The 23173-nt window shown below is 29.8% G+C and overlaps 1 protein-coding gene across 1 annotated transcript; it reads left to right on the top strand.

The window, feature by feature from the left end:
- Window positions 1-14688: 14688 nt before the first annotated feature.
- On the top strand, window positions 14689-21276 carry Phum_PHUM601170 (uncharacterized protein; the record flags this gene model as incomplete). The annotated part of the gene is made up of 6 exons (XM_002432741.1): window positions 14689-14793; window positions 15064-15088; window positions 15224-15360; window positions 17124-17471; window positions 17545-18150; window positions 21055-21276. The coding sequence occupies 6 exons, from the start codon at window positions 14689-14691 to the stop codon at window positions 21274-21276; spliced, it is 1443 nt and encodes a 480-aa protein (XP_002432786.1).
- Window positions 21277-23173: the final 1897 nt, after the last annotated feature.

Here is a 23173-nt window from a genome sequence, read left to right as displayed (position 1 = left end):
ACGAGGTCACCGTTAATGTGAAACAAAAAAAAAAAAAAAACTTTCAGGTTTTTTTTTTAAATCAACTTTTTTTTTTTTTTTAAACCATTGACAAGTTCATTATCATTAATTGCACAATTTTTTTTTAAATTTAAAATTTTTTTACTAATTAATTAATTAAATAAAAATGAAGGGAATCCATTTAGAGAGAGAGAGAGAGAGAGAGAAACTTACGAAATTTTTTTTTTTTTAAACAACCTTGTGCTCATCGTTTGCGTCGTTCTTCAACGTTCGAATTCGTTAAAATTTAAAACAAACGGAATCATCGATTTGCGATACGTCATAGAGTAAATAAATTCAAAATTTAAAGGGAGGTAGAGAGGGTTCATCGGAAATTGATTTCAAAATTATTACATTATATCGATATTAAATCGATTAAGAGAAATTTTTTTATTTTATTTTCGCGTGTTTATTTTCTCTATGAAATTTATTTTCTCTATGGATAACCAAAAAAAAAAAAAAAATTAAAAATAAATTATTTAAAATGATAATGCGAATCTTTTAATGAAAAAAATTTTTTTCTTGTGAAATGATAATAATAATGGTAATGATAATAATAATAATAATAGTAATAATAATAATGATAATAATAATAATGATAATAATGATAATAATAATAGTAATAATAAATCATTAATTTACCGATAAATTATTTCGATGAAAGCCTCCTAATTTTAACGCGAGTAAATTCATTAAACAAAATAAATATTAATTTTAATAATAATAATAATAATAATAATAATAACGATGATGATGATGATGATAATAATAAGAAATCGTTTCGTTTCGTTTCGTTATTATATTTAAAAATAATGATAATAATAATGCGTTCGAATGAAAATTTTTAATTCACTCACACACACACACACGCACGCATTTAGTCGTAACGGATTGAAAATAATGATAATAATAGTAATAATAATAATAATTGGTTTTGAAATAAATTTTTTTTGCAAGCAATAAATAAGACAAATAATAATTAAAACGGCAGACAAACAAACAACAAACAAGTAAGAGTCGTAAATCTCGTTTGATTTTTTTTAATCGAAACATTTTTATTTTATTGACTTTCTCTCGTGGAATTTTTTTTATTTATTTATTCGTTTCGTACGAAAAAAAAAAAAAAATGGCGACGGCGAGAAAATTTAAAAAAAAATTAATTCCCGTACAATCTCACATGCCGATTTTGTTGAACTTAAAACTTTGACATTATTATTATTATCATTATCATAATGGTTAGATTTACGTGTTGATTTTTAAATGAATGATGTAAGAAACATTTATTATAATATTACACTACTAAGTAATAATTGACTCATACGAAAAATTGCGCGGGAAATTCAAACCGGATCTGAAAATTCCATTTGAAAATTCTACTGCTTTTTTTTTAAAAATAAAAATAACAAACGATTATAGATGACAAATGTCTCTCGCTCGTACCACGTGAATCAATAAAAAAAAATTTTTTTAAATCATCTCTTGAGATAAAATGCAAACAAACAAGCAAACAAACAAACAAACAAACGTTTCTTTCAGGCACGTGTTTAGAAGAAGAGATTGGTTGACACGCGCGTTTCGATTTCACCCATTCGTCATCTTAAACTTCCTGTTGTTGGAGAATTAAAACGGAAGTTGGTTGATGATCCTTTAGGATGCTGCATTTTATCCTAATATTTCTAATCGTGAGTAGTGATGATAATAATAATGAGGACAACAAGAGAGTCGCAATACTCATTCTTTACTACCCGGTTGATATATCCGCCATTTTTGTTTTGTGAGGATTCATCAGGAAATTCATTTTACCGAAAGTTGTTATTTAAATTACGAGAAAATAAGCAGAAGAAAATTTGTTTTTTTGTTTTCTTTAATATTCATACTCTCGTGAGTTTAGAAAAAGATTTTCGTCTACTCCTTCCACGTCGTTTCTAAATCTTTTTTTTAAAAAAAAAAAAAAATTGATTTATCGAAAAGTTTCTGCCACGTTAAAAACCTTCAACGAATTCCATTTCCCATCCCGTGCCAGCCTCCCAGATAATTTTTGTTTGAGGCAATTTTTTTGTTTTGAATTTTTCCCATAGTAAAAAAAGTGCGTGAGTTAAATGAGTAAGGTCAAAAGGTCATTCGTAGTTTAAAAACCTTTTATATTTAATATGAATGGAAACTAAATGACTTGACGATGATGAACTCGAGATATAAAGAATCGCACGCAAAAATTTTTTTTTTTTTTTTTTTCTCATTACGAATTAACACGCATGCACGCACACACACACACACACACACTCATCGTCGCCATTTTAATTTCTCGGTTGGTTTTTCCATCGAATACAACCAAATGGGAAACTCGTTAAAAATTATTAAAAAAAAATAATAATAATAAAACCTCCCTTTACGCCGTGTGAGAGAGAGAGAGAGAGATCGATAGAGAGGTAAAGAGAGAGAGAGAGAGAGAGAGATCGGTATAGAGAGGTAGAGAGAGAGAGAGAGAGAGAAGGAGAGAGATCGGTAAAGAGAGGTAGAGAGGTAGAGAGAGAGAGAGAGAGAGAAGGAGAGAGATCGGTAAAGAGAGGTAGAGAGGTAGAGAGAGAGAGAGAGAGAAGGAGAGAGAGAGAGAGAGAAGGAGAGAGATCGGTAAAGAGAGGTAGAGAGGTAGAGAGAGAGAGAGAGAGAGAGAAGGAGAGAGATCGGTAAAGAGAGGTAGAGAGGTAGAGAGAGAGAGAGAGAGAGAGAGAGAGAGAAAATTTTTTACACAAACGCGTTATGTATTTAATAACCAAATCAGACGGCCCGATAAATTTCTCTAGTCGACCTTGTTCTAGAAAGAAAAATTTTTTTTTTTTTTTTCTAGAAGATTCCATTAATGGATGGAATTGTATGTGTGTGTGTGTGTGTGTGTATTATTTCGCTACCGGTCATTCGTATTATAAAAAAAATCCCAGGTAAAAAACCTTTGAAAAAAAAAAAAATTCCACTCAACGATTTATTTAACGTAAATGATATTGAAACCCCCTTCACCGAAATAATAATAATAATTTTTAACCATTTTTTTTTTTTAAACTCGTTCTTCCAATTAAAATCTAACGGATTTTTTTTTAAACCTTCGAAGCCGTTCGATTTATTATCATTATCATATAAAATAATCCCCTTTAATAATAATAATAATAATCTTACTTAATTAATTAATTAAATTTTTTTTAAAACTCTTCTTATGCTTAAAATTTCATAACCTATTTTTTGTTTTTTTTTTATACTCTTTGTAACGATCATAATGATAATAATAATAATAATAATAATTACGAAATTAATTTTGATGAGATTTAATGTGAAAAGAAAAAAATTTTTTTTTGAAAGATGCCGAAAATGTCGGCAAAACAAAATGTCGGCGTGATACATTTTTTTTTTTTTTTAAATAAATTAAATAATAATTAATTAGAAAGTTAATCTTGCTAATTATTATTATTATTATCCACCATTAAACACGACAAGGCTACTTGTCGGAGTTTTTAAGTATTTATCCGAGGTTTCTACCCGATTCCTTAGGGACAAATACTCGAATTTCGGTGGTGCCACTTATTATAAGATAGCACCACATCAATTCTTGAAGGTCTTCCTGAGTCCGTCTTTTTCGATGGGAACGATTTGTCTCCTGAACTGGGCTCCAGTGACTAACATCTTTGGAGTGGCCAGGGTCAGAAGCAGTGAAATTCACGTTCTCGTCGAGCTGCCTCAGGTCGACAGTAGAACAAGATTTTTTGTTTTTGGTTCTTACTTTGTCTTGTTCTCATTTTTTTTTTGCTCTTTTAAGCCAACAGCACGTGGCGTTCTCAAACGGTCACCCATCCAAGTTTGCACCACGCCCGATGCTGCTTAACTTCGGTGATCGTACGGGAACCGGTGTGACCAGCACGCTATGGCCGTTGGCTTTTATTATTATTATTATTATTATTATTATTATTATCTTCGTCGTCGTCGTTTATTATTATTATTGTTATTATTATTATTAATTGTTAAAAATAATTTGAAACAATTAAATTCGAATGAAAATTTTTTTAACGGTTAAAAAAGAAAATCGATAATCGAACGATGATGATGACGTAGGCGACGGAAGCGACATAAACGGTAGAAAAAAAAACTAATCGAAGGGAGGGAGTGAGAGAATAATAACAATGATGTACCTGACTTTCGCGCGATTTACTCCAGTTGTGTTTGTTCGTTCGTGCTAGAAGGATCATTCGATAGTTTCGCGTAACCGAAAATTAACGGTTTTCGCCGTAAAAAAAAAAAATATCGATTCGATAAATATTCTCGAAAGTGCCATGTTTATTATCGATAATTGTGATACTCGTTAAATTCGATTTATATATATATATATATCGAGGTGATTTTCTTTTTTTTTAATTAATTTAAAGTGTTCGTTATTTTTTTGTAACCGTCGTTCAAAAAGCTTTCTATTGATTTTGGCGCCAAATTTAAATCAAAATTTTTTATTAATTACTTTCGAATACGATAGATGATGACGCAAAAGAAAACCGTTTTTTTTTTTAAATCCCTTCGAACGCGGTTTTTTGAATTCGTTTAACGTTCTTTTCTTTTTTTTTTTTTACTTTTCTGTCGTAAATCCTGTCGGAGAGACATTTTTTACAAAAAAAAAAAAAAAGATAAAACGTTAGCTGACATTATCATAATTAATTCGTTATAAAAAAATTGATAGAATTTAAAAAAAAAAATTTAATTGCGTTCTCGCGACCGTTACAAACAAACGTTCATTCAAATTTTTCATATATAAAACGACTTTTTTTTTTGTTTTAAACAGAAAATAATAATAATAAATAATTGGCCGTAAAAAAAAACGTGTTTTAAATTTTTCTTCGTATTAGCATTCGTTTAAATAATTAGAACGACCAACGGTTAACGAATTTAAAATTTTTAAAAAAATGTCGCGACGTTAAAATTACTCAATTCGCGTTCGAATGTTCTTTTTTTGTTAACGATAATTATTTAAATTTTTATTCGATTTTAACAAAAATCTATTTGAGAGTGAGTGAGTGAGAGAGAGAGAGAGAGAGAGAGAGAGAGGGATTGACATTTTCGTAACGGCTGTCAATAAATTATATTATTATTATTATTATTATTATTATTATTATTATCATTTTTCGATTGCCAAACGTAATCGTCTAATGGCCGCGTTTATTTCGATTGCACTTGACGACACTGACCAAAACGAAATTTTCGTTTTAGAAAAAAAAAAAACCTCGAAGGAGGAAACATAGTCGTTGTAACGTTTTTTGGGTCATGCCAAATTTCAAGTTTTCATTATCATTATCATTATTATTATTATTATTATTATTATTAATCATTGAACCATTAATTACTTGCGATTGAATTCCTTCCAAATATTTAAAACGAACTTGAAGTAAGGAAAAATTAAAAAAAAAATTTACACTTTCGAATGCCGCGATACGGCGAATCGATCAATCGATCGATCGATCTATCGATTCGTTTACAACAAAACATTTCGTTAATAGAAAAAAAATTTACGATTTTACATGATTAAAACGAAATGATAATGATAATAATAATAATAAAATTATGCAAAAGCGTAATAAAATAATTACATACACGGGATTAAAGTTCAATTAATAATAATAATAATAATGTAAAATGAAAATTAAGTAAAATTTTACTTTTTAATATAAAACCTCGGATTCTGCGCCGTCGTAAAAATAATAATAATAAAAGTGTTTTTTTTTTTTTAATGACTAAAAAAATAATTAATAATTAAATAAATAAATAAATAAATAAAAAAGATTTCAAAATGCAATCTCATGCATAATCAATATACGTAAGTGGTAATGGCCGTTAATTGCACAAATGTTAATAATAATAAAATAAATAAATAAAAACTTTCTAATTTCGAAAAATTCCGTAAGGGGGAAATTTTCTGTCGGTCGTGAAAAACCCGCGAAATTCAAATCGACGTGACTTATCGGGGAAAAAAACCGTTACGAAACCTTTTAGTTTACGATGACGCACACACTCGTCGCGTTCGTTACGAATAAATTAAATTTAAATTTGGCGCCAAAAATAATTTATGTGCTTTTTTTTATTTATTAAAGATGTCGATGTTCGTTTAAAAAAAAAAAAAAAAAGAGCGGGAAAATTTAAAAAATTGAACGAATCAACGACACAAGTCAAAAGTAAATAAAAAAAAATTATTAATTAACGAATAGTGAAAAGTGTAAAGTGTTCGTTTTTAATAATAATAATAATAAACCATTATAATTATCATCACAAATAGAAAATCGTAAGACGTAAAGGATTATTAACAATTTCAACGTAGTAATCATCATCATCATCATCATCATCACAATCAACAACATTTATTTATTTATTTAATCATCGTTCATTCATTTTTGTTTCTTTTTGGGAAAAGAAAAGCGAAAAAAAAAAAAAAGAAAATGAATTCGATTTATAAAATAGTATTTATTTTATTCATTATGGGTAAGTCAATCAAAAAAATATATATTATAAAAACAACCGATAGAACAACAACAACAACAACAACAACCGTAATAAAAGTCTCGAAATTGTCGATTTAAAAAAACAACAAGACCAGTTTCTTGTGTTAACTTTCTTAAAAATTTTTTTTTTTTTTTTTAACATTCCATCAGATTTAAGTAAAGTAGAACGTTTTACGGAGAAAAGAAAAAAAAAAAATTTATTATCATTATTATTATTACGATTGGTGTTGTTTACTAAAAAAAAATGGCGGACGATTATTTGAAATTAATTAATTAATTTAATAGGATGAAAATATCCCGTTGGGGTTTCGTAACGAAAGGAAGGAGCTTCGTATTTTTCGGTTTAATTTTATTTTTTCCGGAAGGTCAAATTTTTATATATATGACCCCCTCGGGTAAAGGTAATAATAATAATAATAAGTTATTATTATTATTGTGAACGGATTGATTAGCTTTGAGCGAACAAGAACGATTTTGGATTTATTTACTTCCCCCCTTCCCTCCCCTCTCCACTCCCCCTCTCTCTATCTTACTACTGCCACGTTTTCCTTCCGACACGTTTTTTTTTTCTTACTTTTCAACGCACCATAACATAAACAAAACATTTCTGTTAATTGCTTTATTGTTGTTAACGACTCTCTATAATGAATAATTGTCTTCCATTTAATTTCCATAGCTTATTATTTTTATTATTATTATTAATGTTTTTTTTGTGTGTGAAGACGTTAAAACATTGAATAATTAATTAATCAAATTTTTGACTATTTAAAAATTTTACTCTCTCTCTCTCACGCACGTACACAACAAAACTCTTTCTCTTTTTCTCACACGACGTTTCTTAATCAATCCCTTTCTCTCTCTCTCTCTCTCTCTCTCTTTCATTTTTACGCGCGACAACGCCTTTTCAAATTGTTTCATTGTTGTGAGCGAATTAAATTGAAAAAAATTAAAAGTGTTATTTTAAATTGAACAAATCGTGATAATCCGATTACAATAACAACAACAAAATTTTACGGTTAATTTTTTTCTTAATATTTAATTACGTTGGTAGAAAAAAGAAAAAAAAATTTAATACCAGTTATTTATCTAATGACACGTCATAATTATTTATTTGAAAAATCAATTTGTTAATAAAATTTAACGCTATCGAGATGAAATAATACAAACGAATATATAATGATGGTGGAAAAAAAATACATTATTAGCTTACGGAACTCGCGTCGTCGTCGTCGTCATCATCGCTCCTAACGATTTTAATTTTATCTAATTCCACGAATAAATTTTTTATATTATTATTATTGATTTGTCATAGAGAAATAGAAAATTCGATCGGCGACAGGAGCGCCACGAAAAATTTTCCACTACCCCTTTAACGTTAAACTTCGTTTCGATCGAAATTCGATCAAGTGCGGTCACGTTCGGTCAAGTTCGGCCACGTTCGGTCAAGTTTGCTCAAGTTCGGTCACTTTCGGTTCATTAATAAAACTGTTACCAACGAACATTTCATTCGGGAACATTTTTTTAAATGTCTACGCGTAACAGTGAAATTAAATTTACGTTTTTTTTAATTAACATTTTTCCAAGTGTCACCGAAATTCGGCAAACAAACAAACAAACAAAAATTTGTTATTCTTATCTTTAGCTTTCTCTTTTTAACCGTCATCACCGAAACGAAAAAAAAAAAAATCGATTAAAAAAAGTTCGTTAAAAAATATTTGACACTTGTTAGTATGGGGGGGGAGAATAAAAAAAAAAGAAAATTTTTTGTTTTTAACGTCATAAAATCTTTTTTGGTTGTTTGACCTTAACCTTGAAAAAAGATAAACTTTATAAATGTGCACCTGAATAAGTAAAGAGAGAGAGAGAGAGAGAGAGAAAACATTTCGACAAACGCAAACAACCTAGTTGTTAAATGACGAAAGTTTTTAATTGCGATTCAATCGTAAAAGCCTCATCATTCGACAATGTTTCACCGCCTTCTCCTCCCTACCCGCTTCCCCTCCTTATCCCCACCCCCTACCCCCGCGCACTTCTCCAGGTATTTCCATAGATAATAAAAATAAAGTTCATGTTGTCCAATCAAATCTCAGATACTGGATTTACCGGAATGTTTTGAAACCTGAACAAAATGTTCTTTGACCGAATTTCATCATTCATCGAATGAAAAAATTTTTTTTTTTTTTTTTTTTTTTCATTTTTCCCATCCGGATGTGTCGGATTGCATATACAAAGTCCGTTTCCCCCTCCCCTGTCCTCCCCTCCCCCACACCCCACGCTAAAGTGACACGTTTTTCTTTCTATTTTCACGATAAATTTCATCAACCTTCGAAAACTTAATTGACGTTTTTTTTTTTTTTTTTTTTTTTTTATAAAAAAAAATGTCGTAGGAAATTTTTTTTTTTTTTTTCTTTTTAACAGGTCGCGACGGTGAATTGTAGTAATTTTCTTGTCGATCGTTTGACATTGAACCATTTTTCGACACTTTAATAATAATTATGACATTATTATTATTATTTTATTTATTTCCTTGACGAAAAAAAGGAAAAAAAGAATTTTTTTTCCTTTTTTTCTCTCTCTCTCTTTCACGAAGACCGTACGCGCGCGTTATTTAAAATAATAATAATAATAAAGAAAACAATACGCGCGAATAACAGTAAAAAAAAAAAAAACAAAAACAATTAGAAAGTAGAATAACGGATTATTCCTTAAAGCCACGTCAAAAAAAAAAAAAAACATAAATTTTTTTTTTTTTACGCGTTTCCTTTTGTCGTTTTTTCGACAAAATTTCCGTTTTGTAATTATTATTATTATTATTATTATTATTTTAATTACGAACGTTTTTATTTATTTTTGTAAAGGTTCGACAAATCGGATGTCGAGTAATCGTATTTTAATTTAATTAATTGTCGCATTTCCGTTAAAAACATTTAAAATTTTTTTTCTCTATGGTTTTTTTAATTTGAAAAAAAAAAAATTGTCGCGACGCCATTTTGTTTTTTTTTTTTTTCCACGCAAGTGAATTTTTAGTTAACACTTTGATTAATTTTTTTTTTTTTTTTTTTTTCGGTCGGAGGCGTGAGAAAAATAATTCCGATTTACAAAAATACACATAGTAATAATAATGATGATGTTAAATTTAAAAAACGCGACGTTCGAATAATAATAATAATAATAATGACGATGACGATGATTTCACGGATCGGTTAAAAACATTTCGTGCGACAAATCATTTACTTATAAATTAAGTTTTTACGTTAAAAAAAAAAAAACTTTCTACTACTTCCTTTCCGTAAAATGTCTATCATTATTTTTCCGTACGATTTTCATTTTTAAAAAAATTTTTTTTTTTTTTTTTTTTTAAACAAACAATTACGACCGTTAAAATTACGTATTTTAACATTAGAATTTTCGAAAACGAATCACCCGAATTTAATTTTAGAGAAAGTATGAGGAAAACCACGAGAAAACAAAAAAAAAAAAAAATTTTTCGCGGGAAATCGTAACGGTTATTATTAATTCTGACGCGCGCGTGTGAGAGTCGTCCGTCACTTTTTTTTTTCTAAATTAAATTAAATTAACGTTCTCATTATTATTATTATTATTATTTCTTAATATGTTTTTCGGGAGAACGGTTAATAACGTATAAGAAAGGGAAAATAAAAAGGGAAAATTGAAAGGGAAATTTTTCCCTGTACACTCTGACTCGAACGCCTCGTTGCGGACAAAATATGAAATAAAATTTTCACTCGCTTACTACACTTTTATGGCAAATATCGAAAATGTTTTTTTTATTTTTATTTTTTGTATACAAAACGTTTTACTTTCTCCGTTCTTATTATTAATACGTTTTTATTTTGTAAATAAATAAAAAAAATTAACAACAACAACAACAATAATAATAATAATTCGGTGAAAGTAATTTTTTTTTTCTACCGACGGTGTGTGTGCGTGCGTGCATACGTCAAAAGCGCGCGAAAAAATTTTAAAATTTAAAATAAAAAAGGGTTGAAATATTTTCTATCTCTTTCTCTTTTATTCTATTTACACGTCACGCGCATGTTTTACTTCATTCATTCATTCAATAATTAATTAATTAATTACGTGCGTGACGTCATCGTAACGTATTCGTCACGATTTTAAACGTCGTGGCAGCATCAATAACATTTCATAGATTGATTTTTCATCTATTTATTTTACCTACTTCTTATTATTATTATTATTTATCTGTCGGCAACTAATCATTATAAAAAAAAAAAAAAAAAAAAGGATAAACTTTTTTTATATTAATAATAATAATAATGATAATTATTTTAAAAAAAAAAAAAAAAGAAGAAAATTTTCCGCCCTCCCTTTCCTATAATAATATAATAACGGCCTGTATATTTTACAGCTTTGTCTTGGCGGGGGGGACAATGCACGTGCGTACTCGACTCGGATTTTGGCTTTTCTATCAACTGCCAATTCAAAAAATCAAGCATTTTTAGGGTGAGAAATCTTGGAGGGGTCAAGGGTTACGTCGGCCTTGGTAAGTCCTTTCTTTTCCGACTAATTTTTTTATATTTTTTTTTAAATTCTGTACACCCTAACTCTTTACACATGATAATAATAATAATAATATTAACAATAATCATCGTCATCATCGACGTCATCATTGACGTCACACCGTCGCCGTTGCTAATAATAATAATAATAATAATAATTAACCGTTAATATTTTGCATGCGTTTTAATTATTTTTCCGGTTGTCTGTCTTTCTGTCTGTCTCTTCGTCTGTTTGTTTATTTACCGACCCTCATATTTACGCGCGCTTTTTCGAAATTTAAAAATACGCCATTTTTTTCGTTTGTTTGTTTGTTTCGTAACTCACGTGAAAATAATGGGGAAAAAATTTTTCAAAAAATAATAATTCGTATTATTACTCGTCGAAAACAAACAAACAAACAAACAAACAACAACATTCAAGTTTATCTAGTCTATTACGTAAAAAAAAAAAAAAAAAAAAATTTAAAACATTCGCGGGTAAAAGAAGAAAAAAAAAAAAAAATCAAAGTAAGGACACGCGGGTAAGCAAAGAACCTTGCGATTAGTTATAAAACTATTTTGAAATATTTATCTAGGCCGCGCGTAATATATTTTAATCATTTTATTAATAATAATAATAATGATAATAATAATAATAATAATAATGATAATAATAATAATAATAATAATAATATCCGATATTATCGATCAATGTTAATTAATATCGCCGATATTAATACCTTAAATTCGACATTTTTATTTAAAATTTTTTTTTTGTCCCGTTTTTCTCGAAAAAAATTTAAATTTGTTATGACGTCATCGTTTCGAAAACTACGAAAATACGGGGGGGGGGGGAATTTAAATACCGGAATCGATTGTATAAGACGATAATAATAATGATGATGATGATTGTTGTTAAACAAACGGTAAATTTTTAAAATTTATTTCGTTTGAAAAAACAAAATGGCCACGTCGTTACGAGATTATTTCAATTAGTTTGAGCTTGTGAACAAAAATATAATTAATAACGAAATTTATATATATTACAAATATAATTAAATATAATAAAAAGAATAAAAATGTAATAGTCGCCATTGTTGAAATGGGAAAATAAACGAAAATCGAGAACGCGAATACGAAAAAATTTGGCAATTGTTGTTTTATTTATTTATAATAAAATTAAAAATGTTGAGAAAATGGCGAGGGACGCAAACGATCGAAAAAATAAAATTAAATGCAACGAGACGAACGCCGAATCGAGATAAAATCGATCGATTTCCGGATGTTCGATGTTTACAATTAGATTGATAAGATCGGTCGTCACACCGGGTTACGAATAAATACAGACGAAATTCCCAACGAAAGGGAAAAAATTTCCCTCGCTTGATATAAATACAGGGAAAAAGGGAAATTTGGCAACAGTCGTGGCAGGACCGAGACGAAGTAAACACATTAAAAATTATCGGCAGGGAATTTATTTAGTCGTTCAATTTCTAAATAATTTTCAAACTCGGATTGAGAATAAAATTTTAAAAGGGAAATTTGTCGTGATTAAAACAAAAAAAAAAAAAGTGAAAATGATGATGATGATAATAATAAATATTTTTTAAATGACTACGTTAAATAATGTCGAATGTGGTGGTCACGAATAACGGGAAATTTTTTTTTCTTTTTTTTTTTTTTTTAATTTTAAATAATTTTTTTTTTTTTCAAATGATTCAAAGGAATCGTTATAATAACATTAATAATAATAATAATGATAATAATAATAACTTTCACTTTAAAATGCAAAACCACCTAAAAAAATTTTCTTTTTTCGTTTTTAAAAAAAAAAAAATTGATAATCGGCGTTAATTAAAAAAAAAAAAAATTAAAACGAATATCGCACAATTCAAAATTAAAGTGAGTGAGAAAAATAAAATAAAAAATTTAATTTCAGAGCTGCCAACTTAAACAATTTAAAAAAAAACTTAAAAATTGTCGCGTCATTGTCGTGCGTATTAAAAAAAAACGTTTTTTTTTTTTTAAAAGAGTTATTATATTAATTCGAACGTTGTTGTTGTTTTAATAATAATAATAATAATAATAATAATAATAATAAGGTTATTAATCAAAATTAAAATTTTTTATTAATCAAAATTAATTTTTTTTGTACAAACGTTTCGACAACGACAACAACAACAAACGCGAAAACTTTCCATCGTTATTATGATTTTCTTTTCGAAAAATTACGAGTAATTAAAAAAAAAAAAAAATTTATATAATTCAGGTAGTTCAGGTAGTTCTTGATTGATATCATAAAAGAAGAAACAAAAAAAAAAAAAAAAAAAAGAAAAAAAGTCGATGAAAATTTCGGAAGCCATTTAAAACTCACGAAATTAAATTATCATCATCATCATCATCATCATCGTGGTGGGTTTTTACGTATGTGAGAGGCGTTTGTTCGTTGTATATACATCTTTTTCTATTAGAACTAATTTTTTTAAATTTCATTGTCAGTCAATTATTATTATTATTATTATTATTATCATCAAACACAATAAAACGAATCGTCATCGTCGGCATTATTATTGTTATTATAATAATAATAATCGATTAATCGATTACGAATCGATTATTCCCTGTCGTCATAGTACCACGTCAAAAATCATTCTCGATATATCTATATTAAATCCCGGATAATGAAATTTAAATTACGCGCCAAAAATCTAAATTTATATTTACTCGCATAAAAAAAAAATTCGTTCTCACCATTATTATTATTATTATTATTTATTCATATAAACATTTCGATGTGATCTAAATCAAATTATTATTATTATTATTATTATACGCTTTCAATTTCTTAACAATTTAAAATTTTTATTGTTTCGCAAATAGAAAAAAAAAAAAAAAGTAATGCCAACATTCAAAACATAAAAAAAAAAAAACTTATTTATCCTATTGCGTGATTATTATTATAATTTTTTTTATATTTAAAATTTGTTCTCTTTCACGTTGCCAACATTACAAAAAAAAAAAAAAACAAAAAAAAATTTGACGCGTTACATATCACCTAGTAAACGGGAAAAGAACAATATAACTTACAAGAACAATATAACTATTTCCTTATGAGAACCCTAAAACGGACCGTTTTAATAATAATAATGATAATGATAATGATGATGATGATAATAATAATAATAATATTCCGTTTCCCGCGCGAAATAAAATAAGGAAAAATATTATTTATACATATTTAGCTTTATATATATATAAAAAAAAATTTCAAAGCCCGAAGACATTAATGAGGTTACGAATCATAAACGACAAAAAAAAAAGTCTTTGTGGCTCTAGGTGTGTCGAGGGCTTAACCCTAAAGCAAACCTTTGCCAACAATCATTAACTTTATAATAATAATAATAATAATGATAATAATAAATTGTCACCGTGCGATTTCGAAAATAAAATAATAATAATAATAAAATAAACAGACAGACGGGAGACATTTTGTTTTAAATTAAAAATGTCCGCTAAGGTCATTTTAAGGTCGTTTAAAGTCTCAAGGGAGGGGGAGGGGAAATTAAATTAATTGTACGCATTGTGCGTGAACGTACGCACGCGTTTAACGAATGGATGATCGTCCATTAAAAATAATTAATTTTCGAGGAGGAGGAGGAGGAGGAGAAGAAGGAGGAGGAGAAGGAAAAAAGGGGGGCGTTCGTTTTATCTCCGCGGTAAGGAAGAAAAAGTGAAAACGCGCGCGTAAAAATGCGTGAACGCGTGAAATGCGTTTTGTTTTAAAAGGAACCGGATATGCTACGCGTTCTTCTTATTCAATTATAAATAACAATAATAATAATAATGATAGTCATCGGTCAGTCTTCGATTTCGTTCGTTTGTCGTCGTGACTTTCTATTTTTTTTTTTTCCCGACTTTCCTCCTCCTAATATTATCATTATTATTATTATTAACATTAATATTAATATTATTATTATTATTATTAGCATTTATTAAAACATTGTCTCCAAGGTTAATAATACAAATAATTACTACTTGACCCAATTAACTAACTTTTTTTTTTTTTTTTTCTTACTGTGCGATACGAACCCCGCGTACTCTACGTAATTACTTTTATTATTATTATTATCATTTTATATCTTTCAGGATTCAGTCTCGGTGACGAATTGGGATTCGGTCAATCCCTTTCTAATTTAGAAGGGAATAAAAGAAGATCTACGAATGGGAGAAGCGCAGGGGATTTTAATAATAATTTCGGTGATGATGGTGGTAACGGAAACGGAGTAAGTCACACGGGAAAAATTTTTTTTCCTTAATGATAATAATAATAATGATAATAATGATAATAATGATTTGACCTTTTTTTTTCGTACGTTAAGAAACGAGTCGGTCGAAGTCAATTTTTATGCATAAAAAAAAAAAAAAAACCCGGGATTCGATTACTCAATATGATTTGTTACCAACGATTATTTATTTGCAATTGATTGACTTTTTTTTTTTCTCCTTCGAAATTACTGGAAATTTCTCATATTTATTATTATTATCATTATTATTATCATCATTCGAAACGTGAAAAAACTTTAAATAACGAATAAAATCCAACCGACCGATTCTTTCTTATAATTTATTATTATTAAATGATAAACGCACGCACGCACACACACACACACACACACACACACACACACACAAGGGAAAGTTAAATTGCTAAATATAATAATAATAATAATAATAAATACACACACACTCACTCTCTCTCTCTCTCTCTTTCTCTTTGTCTCACTCACTACAAAATCAGGTTGGGTGACGTTTGGCAAAACGAGAAATATCGTTTTTTTTTTTTTTTTATTTAAAAAATAATTCGTTCGATATATCGATTGAAATTTAAATAATGGGGGATAAAAGAATTTTTTTCATCGTTTAATGACGTCACAAACAAAAACGTTTCCGCTTTTATTTCGAATAGATAAAAACGACAGCAGACGACAATAATTAATCAAAATGGCGCGCGGGGAAAAATTTTTTAAAAAATGTTTAGTATTTAAATAATCGCGGGGGAAACCACCGAATTCAACCGGATTACTTTTCGATGAAAGGGTTTAAAACAACGTTGCCAAATTTTTTTTAAAAATTTTTACCGCGAACGTGTAAGAATTTAAAAAATGTTAGTGACACGTGTATACGAAATTAATATTACGTGATTTTCGCATAGGAATTTTTTCATTTACGCTTTTTTCCCTTTTAAAAAATCATTAAAATTAAATTTTCGAAAGGGGAGAGAGAGAGAGAGACGAGAGGGGGGCAGAATGGGGGGTTGAACCCAAAGTAAAAATTTAACGTTCGTTTTGAAAACGGATGTAAAATAAAAAAAATTTTTTTTTTAAGTAGTGAAAAAAAACAAACTTACTCAAATTTTCGAAATGTTTACCGTCGATTTTGCCCCCATTGACCCCAACCATCGTCGTTGTCGTCGTTTACTTTCAAAATATTTACAAAATTTTTAATTTTCTTTCTTCTTTGTTCTTTACGCAATCAACCTGTACCTGAAACAAAAAAAAACAAAAAAAATTAATAATTTTCACACTTTGATGACGTCAAACGAAAGGTTGTATTGTATGTGAAAGGTCATGCATATACATATTTTTTAATAATTTGCACAAAGTCGATAATTATTTATAATTTTATTCATCGTAAAATACACGTTAATGAAATCGTGAAAAATTTAAAAAAAAAAAAAGAGAAATGCAACCCTTTGTTTTATATTAATAATAATAATAATAATAATAATATTTGCCCCGGGTCACTCGAACTTTAAATTACTTGCGAAATAATCAAGGATATCAGCTCTTTGGAAATAGAAAGTTTAAAAAACTCATGTGTGTGTGTGTGTGCGTGTGAGTGTGAGTGTGCGTGGGGCCCCTCACACACGCATTTATTTATTGTGAAAACTTTAACGATACAACTTTTTCCCACTACGCACATTTTTCCCGAAATGCAAAAAATTTTTAATTTTTTTTTTTTTTTTTTTTTTTTGGGGGTTTTTTAGGTTGGCAGTAAAAAAGCAATAGCTGAAACGGGTAGAATGTATCAGGGATCGAGTTTAAGATCACCGAGTGGAACGTATAAAACAAATTCACAGCCTTCTACGATTCCACCCTTTAAACCGATTCCACCGCCTGAAAAACCAGCGGCTGCGAGTCCTTTGGGTTACGCTGTCGGTAACGTCATGACGGTTGATTTGAACGGTACGAGACCCGTTAGACATCCCACGTTCACAGTCAATTCGATACCTAATTTTCAAGGTCTTCCATTATCCGTATCGAAAATCCAAACGTCGGTAAAAGCTCCGCAAGCTTTTAAAAATGCCCTGCAGGCGGCTACGAATAATTTCGGGGTACGTATTCAAAACAAATAATGAAAAACGAACGCCACGTTCGAATTTAATCGTTGAATTTTTTTTTTTCCAGATGCAATCTTCGGTTGCCGAACATCTTTACAACAACAAACTCACTCACAGAGCACCCGTCATATCGACAAACGGACCTCAAGTAATAAACGTCGTACCGCCGTCTCAAATCGATAGAATATCAAATACCGGAAGTGGTAAACTTCTTCCAACGGCTATACCCGTTTCTAATTCCGTAACGACGGAAAAAATAAAATCATCATCGTCAGACGTTTTTAAAACGGGTTTGATGGGCGACACTGTTAAAACTCTTTCTGCTGCCACGAACGTTTCCGCCGAAGCCATTGCCCAAGCTATTAATCAAAAACAACAACAATTGTTAAAACAGCAAAAAACTCAAAAAATCGTTAAATCCACGACGAGTACGACGACGACGACTATAGCGCCGCCAATTCCCGAACGGTACGTTTCGGAACCAACAAGAAAATATCCGTTGGCAGCTCCGAGTAGAGTAATGAACGCGCCCAGAGAATATTATCCGGTCGGCTACGAAAAAAATTTCGACGATAATTTCGTATCGAAAGTCGAACTTCCGGAAACTTCTTTCTATTGCGGTGAACAAAAACATTTTCCCGGATTATACGCCGACGAAGATTTAGGATGCATGGTGAGTAAATAATTTCTTAACCGCCATATTTAAAAAAAAATGTCGGACACAACAACAAGTATGCCATTAAAATTAATTTCTAACGTGACATTTAAAAAAAAACGAGTAATTTTTTTTCATTCGAGTTTAAATTACAAAAAAAAAAAAAAAAACAATTAAAAAGTTTTCCATAGAGAAATTAAAAAAAAAAATTCAAGGTCGGGTTTATTTTACCATTTTCGAACGTGCTATGAAACGTCTCCCGCCCCCCGAAAAAATCCCCCGTTAATTTCGCAACGATAAATTTTTTTTTTTTTTTTTAACCTTATAAAATTATTTAATGTTAAATGAAAGGGGGCGATACGAGTGAGTCTTAACACGACCCTTTAGGTTTTTCTCATTTACGCGCCCCCCCCCCCCATCAAACATTTTCTTCATTACCCCCCCCATTTTTTTCCACTCTATTCATATAATCCGTTAATACAAAATTTTAATCCAATTTTTTTTTAATTCGTTAATCCATTCTAATATGTTACTATTACGCGATTAAAACGGATTTGCTAAACAGAGTGGAAAAATTTTTTTCCAGGTGTTTGAATACCGTGACGATCACACGTGCCCATATATAATTAATAATTATTTTGTAACGTTTTCATTAGAGAGAGAGAGAGAGAGAGAGAGAGAGAGAGAGAGAGATGGTGTCTCCATCACGTTAGATTTTAAATTCCAATTTCATTAAAAAATACAAAGAACGAGAATTTTTTTTCTCCAGGTCGTACGTGTGATATAAAAAACAATCAAATCGTCAAATGTTGTTGTTGTTGTTGTTGTCATCGAAAAAATTTTAGTAATAAAAAAAATCAAACGACAAACAAACAAACAAACAACAAACGTAATTATTAATTTTTATTGCTCAATAAGAAACATAAAACATAAACAATAGCATCAAATGTTGAGAAATTTAAATGTAAATATTAAAATCAATTTGTGTAATAGACTCTCCTAAAAATTACTTTGACATTTTCCATTAAATCCGATTAACCTCTCTCTCTCTCTCTCTCTTTCACTCGCTCTTTTCTCTCTCTCTCTCTTTCACTCGCTCTTTTCTCTCTCTCTCTCTCTCTCTTTTACTCGCTCTTTTCTCTCTCTTTCACTCTCTTTCGTTTTTCTTTCTATCATTTTCTCTGTTCTCTCATTCTCTCTTTCATCTTCTTCTGGCTTTCTCTTTTTTCCCGCTCTTTTCTCTCTCTCTCTTTCTCACTCTTTATTTCCTCTTCTCTCTCTTTCTCACTCACTCTTCCCTCTCCTTCTCTTTCTCACTCACTCTTCCCTCTCCTTCTCTTTCTTTCGTTTTCCTTTCTCTCTTTCCTCTCCTTCTCGATTCTCTCTCTCTCTCTCTCTCTCGCTCTTTTCTCTCCTCTCTCTCCTATCCTTCTTCCTCTCCCTCTCGCTCTCTCTTTTCTCTCCTTCTCTCTCTCCTATCCTTCTCTACTCTCTCTCTCTCTCTCTCTCTCTCTCTCTCTCTCTCTCGCTCTTTTCTCTCCTCTCTCTCCTATCCTTCTTACTCTCTCTCTCTCGCTCTTTTCTCTCCTTCTCTCTCTCTTTTTCTCGCTCTTTTCACTCCTTCTCTCTCTCTCTCTCTTTTTCTCGCTCTTTTCACTCCTTCTCTCTCTCTCCTATCCTTCTCTTTTTTATCTCTCTCTTTTCTCACTCTCTTTTTTCTCTCTTCCCCTTCGCTCTTTCCTCTCTCTCTCACTCTCTCTTTCTCTTTCCCCTATCTCTTTTTTATTTCATTCCTTTCGCTCTTTCCTCTCTCTCACTCTCTTTTCTGTTTTCTCTCTCTCTCTCTCTCCTCCGTTTGAAATTTAAATTCGAATAATTCATTCAACTTTTCCCAAATAAATAATCGAACTAAATATTTGTTTTACTAATTTTGTTTTCGGAAAAAAAAAAAAAACTTACCATTAACTTGTCCTCAATGAAATGGGTCGGCCAGTTTTCAGGTACACTTGTTTGTTTATTTGTTTGTCCGTTTTCTCGTTAGTAACTAATCTGTAAAAATAATCGAAAAAAAAAAATAATTTTTTCCCTTTCAAAATCGATCATCACCTTCAATTTAATTATTAAATGATATAATAACCCGATTTGAAAATTGAATATTAATTGGAAAATTTTTTCAAGGGAGAAAAGAAAATATATGTATGTATGTGAGAGAGAGAGAAAGAAAGAGAGAGAGAGAGAGAGAGAGAGAGTGCTAAGGAAAACGCGGTGAATGAAAAGTAATTAGGACGACCTCGGTGGAGAAGAAAAAAAAAAAAAATTAAATTAAATTTTACTCGTACGAGTTCTATACATAATAATGTACGTTTCGACTAAGGTCAATAATTATTATTGATTTATTATTATTATTACTACTTTTTTTTTCTTTTCTTTCTCCGCGGTATAATAATCGATTATCATCCGCCATTTTTTTAATATAAAAATTTCATAGAGTATTTGCAATTTTTAATATCAAAATTTTTTCCCGCCTTTTCTCCCCCTCCCCTCTCTCTCTCTCTCTCCCTCCCCACCTCTTTCTCGCACACGTGACGTAATTATCGGTTAAAATTTTAAAAAAATTTACGCCCCATTTTATTTTTAAAAAAACGCGTTGCGTAAATACCCGCGAAATGTAAAGCGACGAAAAAAGGATCAGCGGTAAAAAATAAAACTAAAATCGATACGTTCGATAAATCGAATCGTCGATATCATCAATTCGCACGCATTATTTTTTGTCTAAAATGACGTCACGCGTGACGTAGTAAAGGGGTATAGCGTGTTTTTTTAAAATCGATTAAAATACACCACGCGAGCGCGTTCAGTCATTCGTAAACACAACAACAACAACAACAATAATACTTACACTTTTTTTTTTTTTTTTTTCAGGTTTTTCACGTTTGCGCTTTCACGGACGACGGACTCATAATGAAAAGTTTTCTATGTCCGGAATCGACACTTTTCGATCAATCGATATTGAAATGCAATTGGTGGTTTTACGTTGATTGTAAATCATCGAAAAAACTCTACGATTCAAACATTCCAATATCTAAAAGTTATCAACTAATGAAAGCTCTCTCATTTTTTTCAACCTACAACAAACAAAGATGATTACAACATAACACTTAAATTTTTTTTCCCCCTTCTTTCCTCCATACTGTTTCCCCCCTCCCCCACTTCGACATTTTCCCGGAAAAACCTTAAACGAAACATATTTTCAACTGGTGCCTTAATAAAAATCATTATTATATAGTTAAAAAAAAAAAAAAAAAAAACTTTATTTAACGTCATTATTATTATTATTTAATATTTAAATTGCTTTCAATTAATTAATTATTATTATTATCGTATTAGTTAATTATTTATTATTATTATTATTATAAATCAATATATATTTTTATTTAAAATTTAAATTTAAATTGTTTATATTGGCGCGCTTTTATTCGCGTGCGCATCGCATCATATACGTTTATTTACTCTATGATATTTCTCCGTTATATCTCAGTAGTAGTTGCAAAACGGTAAACAAAGGATGACGACGATCGGTAATAATAATTATTGATTTTTTTTTTTTTTTTTTTGGATTGTTCGTGGCAATAGTAATTTTTATTTACATAAGGTGTTATGTTGTTAATTTTAAATGATTTTAAACTGAGTTATTATTATTATTATTATTAATATTATTATTCGGTTGGTTTCCTTAATTTACAACAAAATTACACACATTATTTTCACATTAGAGTAAATTAAATAATTTTTAACCGTTTTCGCGTTTTTTAAAATTGTCTAATAGTTAAAAATTATTATTATTTAATTTTTTTTTTTGTAACGTTTTTATCATGTCGATGATAATTTAAAACGTTCGTCAGTCATTTTTTTTTTTTTTTTTTTTTTTTTGAAATTTTCCAAAGGATTCGAATCGACGTTTTTTTTCAATTCGGTTTGTTTCCCCCCCCCCCCGATGTAGTTAGTTCCACGTTTAAAATTATTATCATTTTTTTTAAATGGGTTTTGTTTGTCCTCTTTCATTTCCTATATTTTTTTTATGAAATATAATTCGTTAATTCCACGACGATTTTTGTTTTTTACGCTTTTGATATAATGTTTCGTTTGTTTGTTTGTTTTAACATCGTTGTCGTGTTCTAGGATGTGATTGTCGTGTAATTTCTTTTGTTGTTCGTATAGATTTCCGGTTATCGTATTAGAAAATTATTTACTTATCGAAATAATTAAAATTACGTAACGGAAAAAAATTATTAACGACACGTTTTAATCCGCTGACGTGACGTTTATTAAATTTGTGAAATAAATAAATTCGTCTGTTCGTTATGAGTCCATTTTGATCATCTCTCTCTCTCTCTCTCTCTCTCTCTCTCTCTCTCTCTCTCTCTCTCTCTCTCTCTCTCTCTCTCTCTCTCTCTCTCTCTCTCTCTCTCTCTCTCTCTCTCTCTCTCTCTCTCTCTCTCTCTCTCTCTCTCTCTCTCTCTCTCTCTCTCTCTCTCTCTCTCTCTCTCTCTCTCTCTCTCTCTTTCTCTCTCTCTCTTTCTCTTTCTCTCTCTCTGTTTCTCTTTCTCTCTCTCTTTCTCTCTCTCTCTCTCTCTCTCTCTCTCTCTCTCTCTCTCTCTCTCTCTCTCTCTCTCTCGCAAATTATTTTTTATTATGCCTCAAAATTTTTTTTTTTTTGCAACGTTTAACTATCGCTATCTCTTTCTCTCTCTCTCATCCGATCTCCATTTTACACGTCGTGTCAGTCAATCAATCAATCAATCAATCAAAGAACTTACGAATTACTTCCCGTAAAACAAAACAAAAAAAAAAAAAATGGCGGAATTTCGCGACGGTAAACGGTATGTATCATCATCATTAACGGATATGTTATTTTTGACAGGCAAACGCCTTAACTTAAACGTTCTACTTTCATTGCAATGTTACCGCGTACGACAAAAAGCATAGCTTAATTTTTTGCAGGGTGAACTCACACCTCCCCGAACGCGTTCGCGAACATTAA

This window comes from Pediculus humanus, genomic scaffold (genome assembly GCF_000006295.1).
Source record: "Pediculus humanus corporis 1103172108318 genomic scaffold, whole genome shotgun sequence".
Taxonomy (NCBI): Eukaryota; Metazoa; Arthropoda; class Insecta; order Psocodea; family Pediculidae; genus Pediculus; species Pediculus humanus.
Note: the sequence above shows the minus strand (reverse complement) of the source record. Positions and strands in the feature narration are given on the sequence as shown.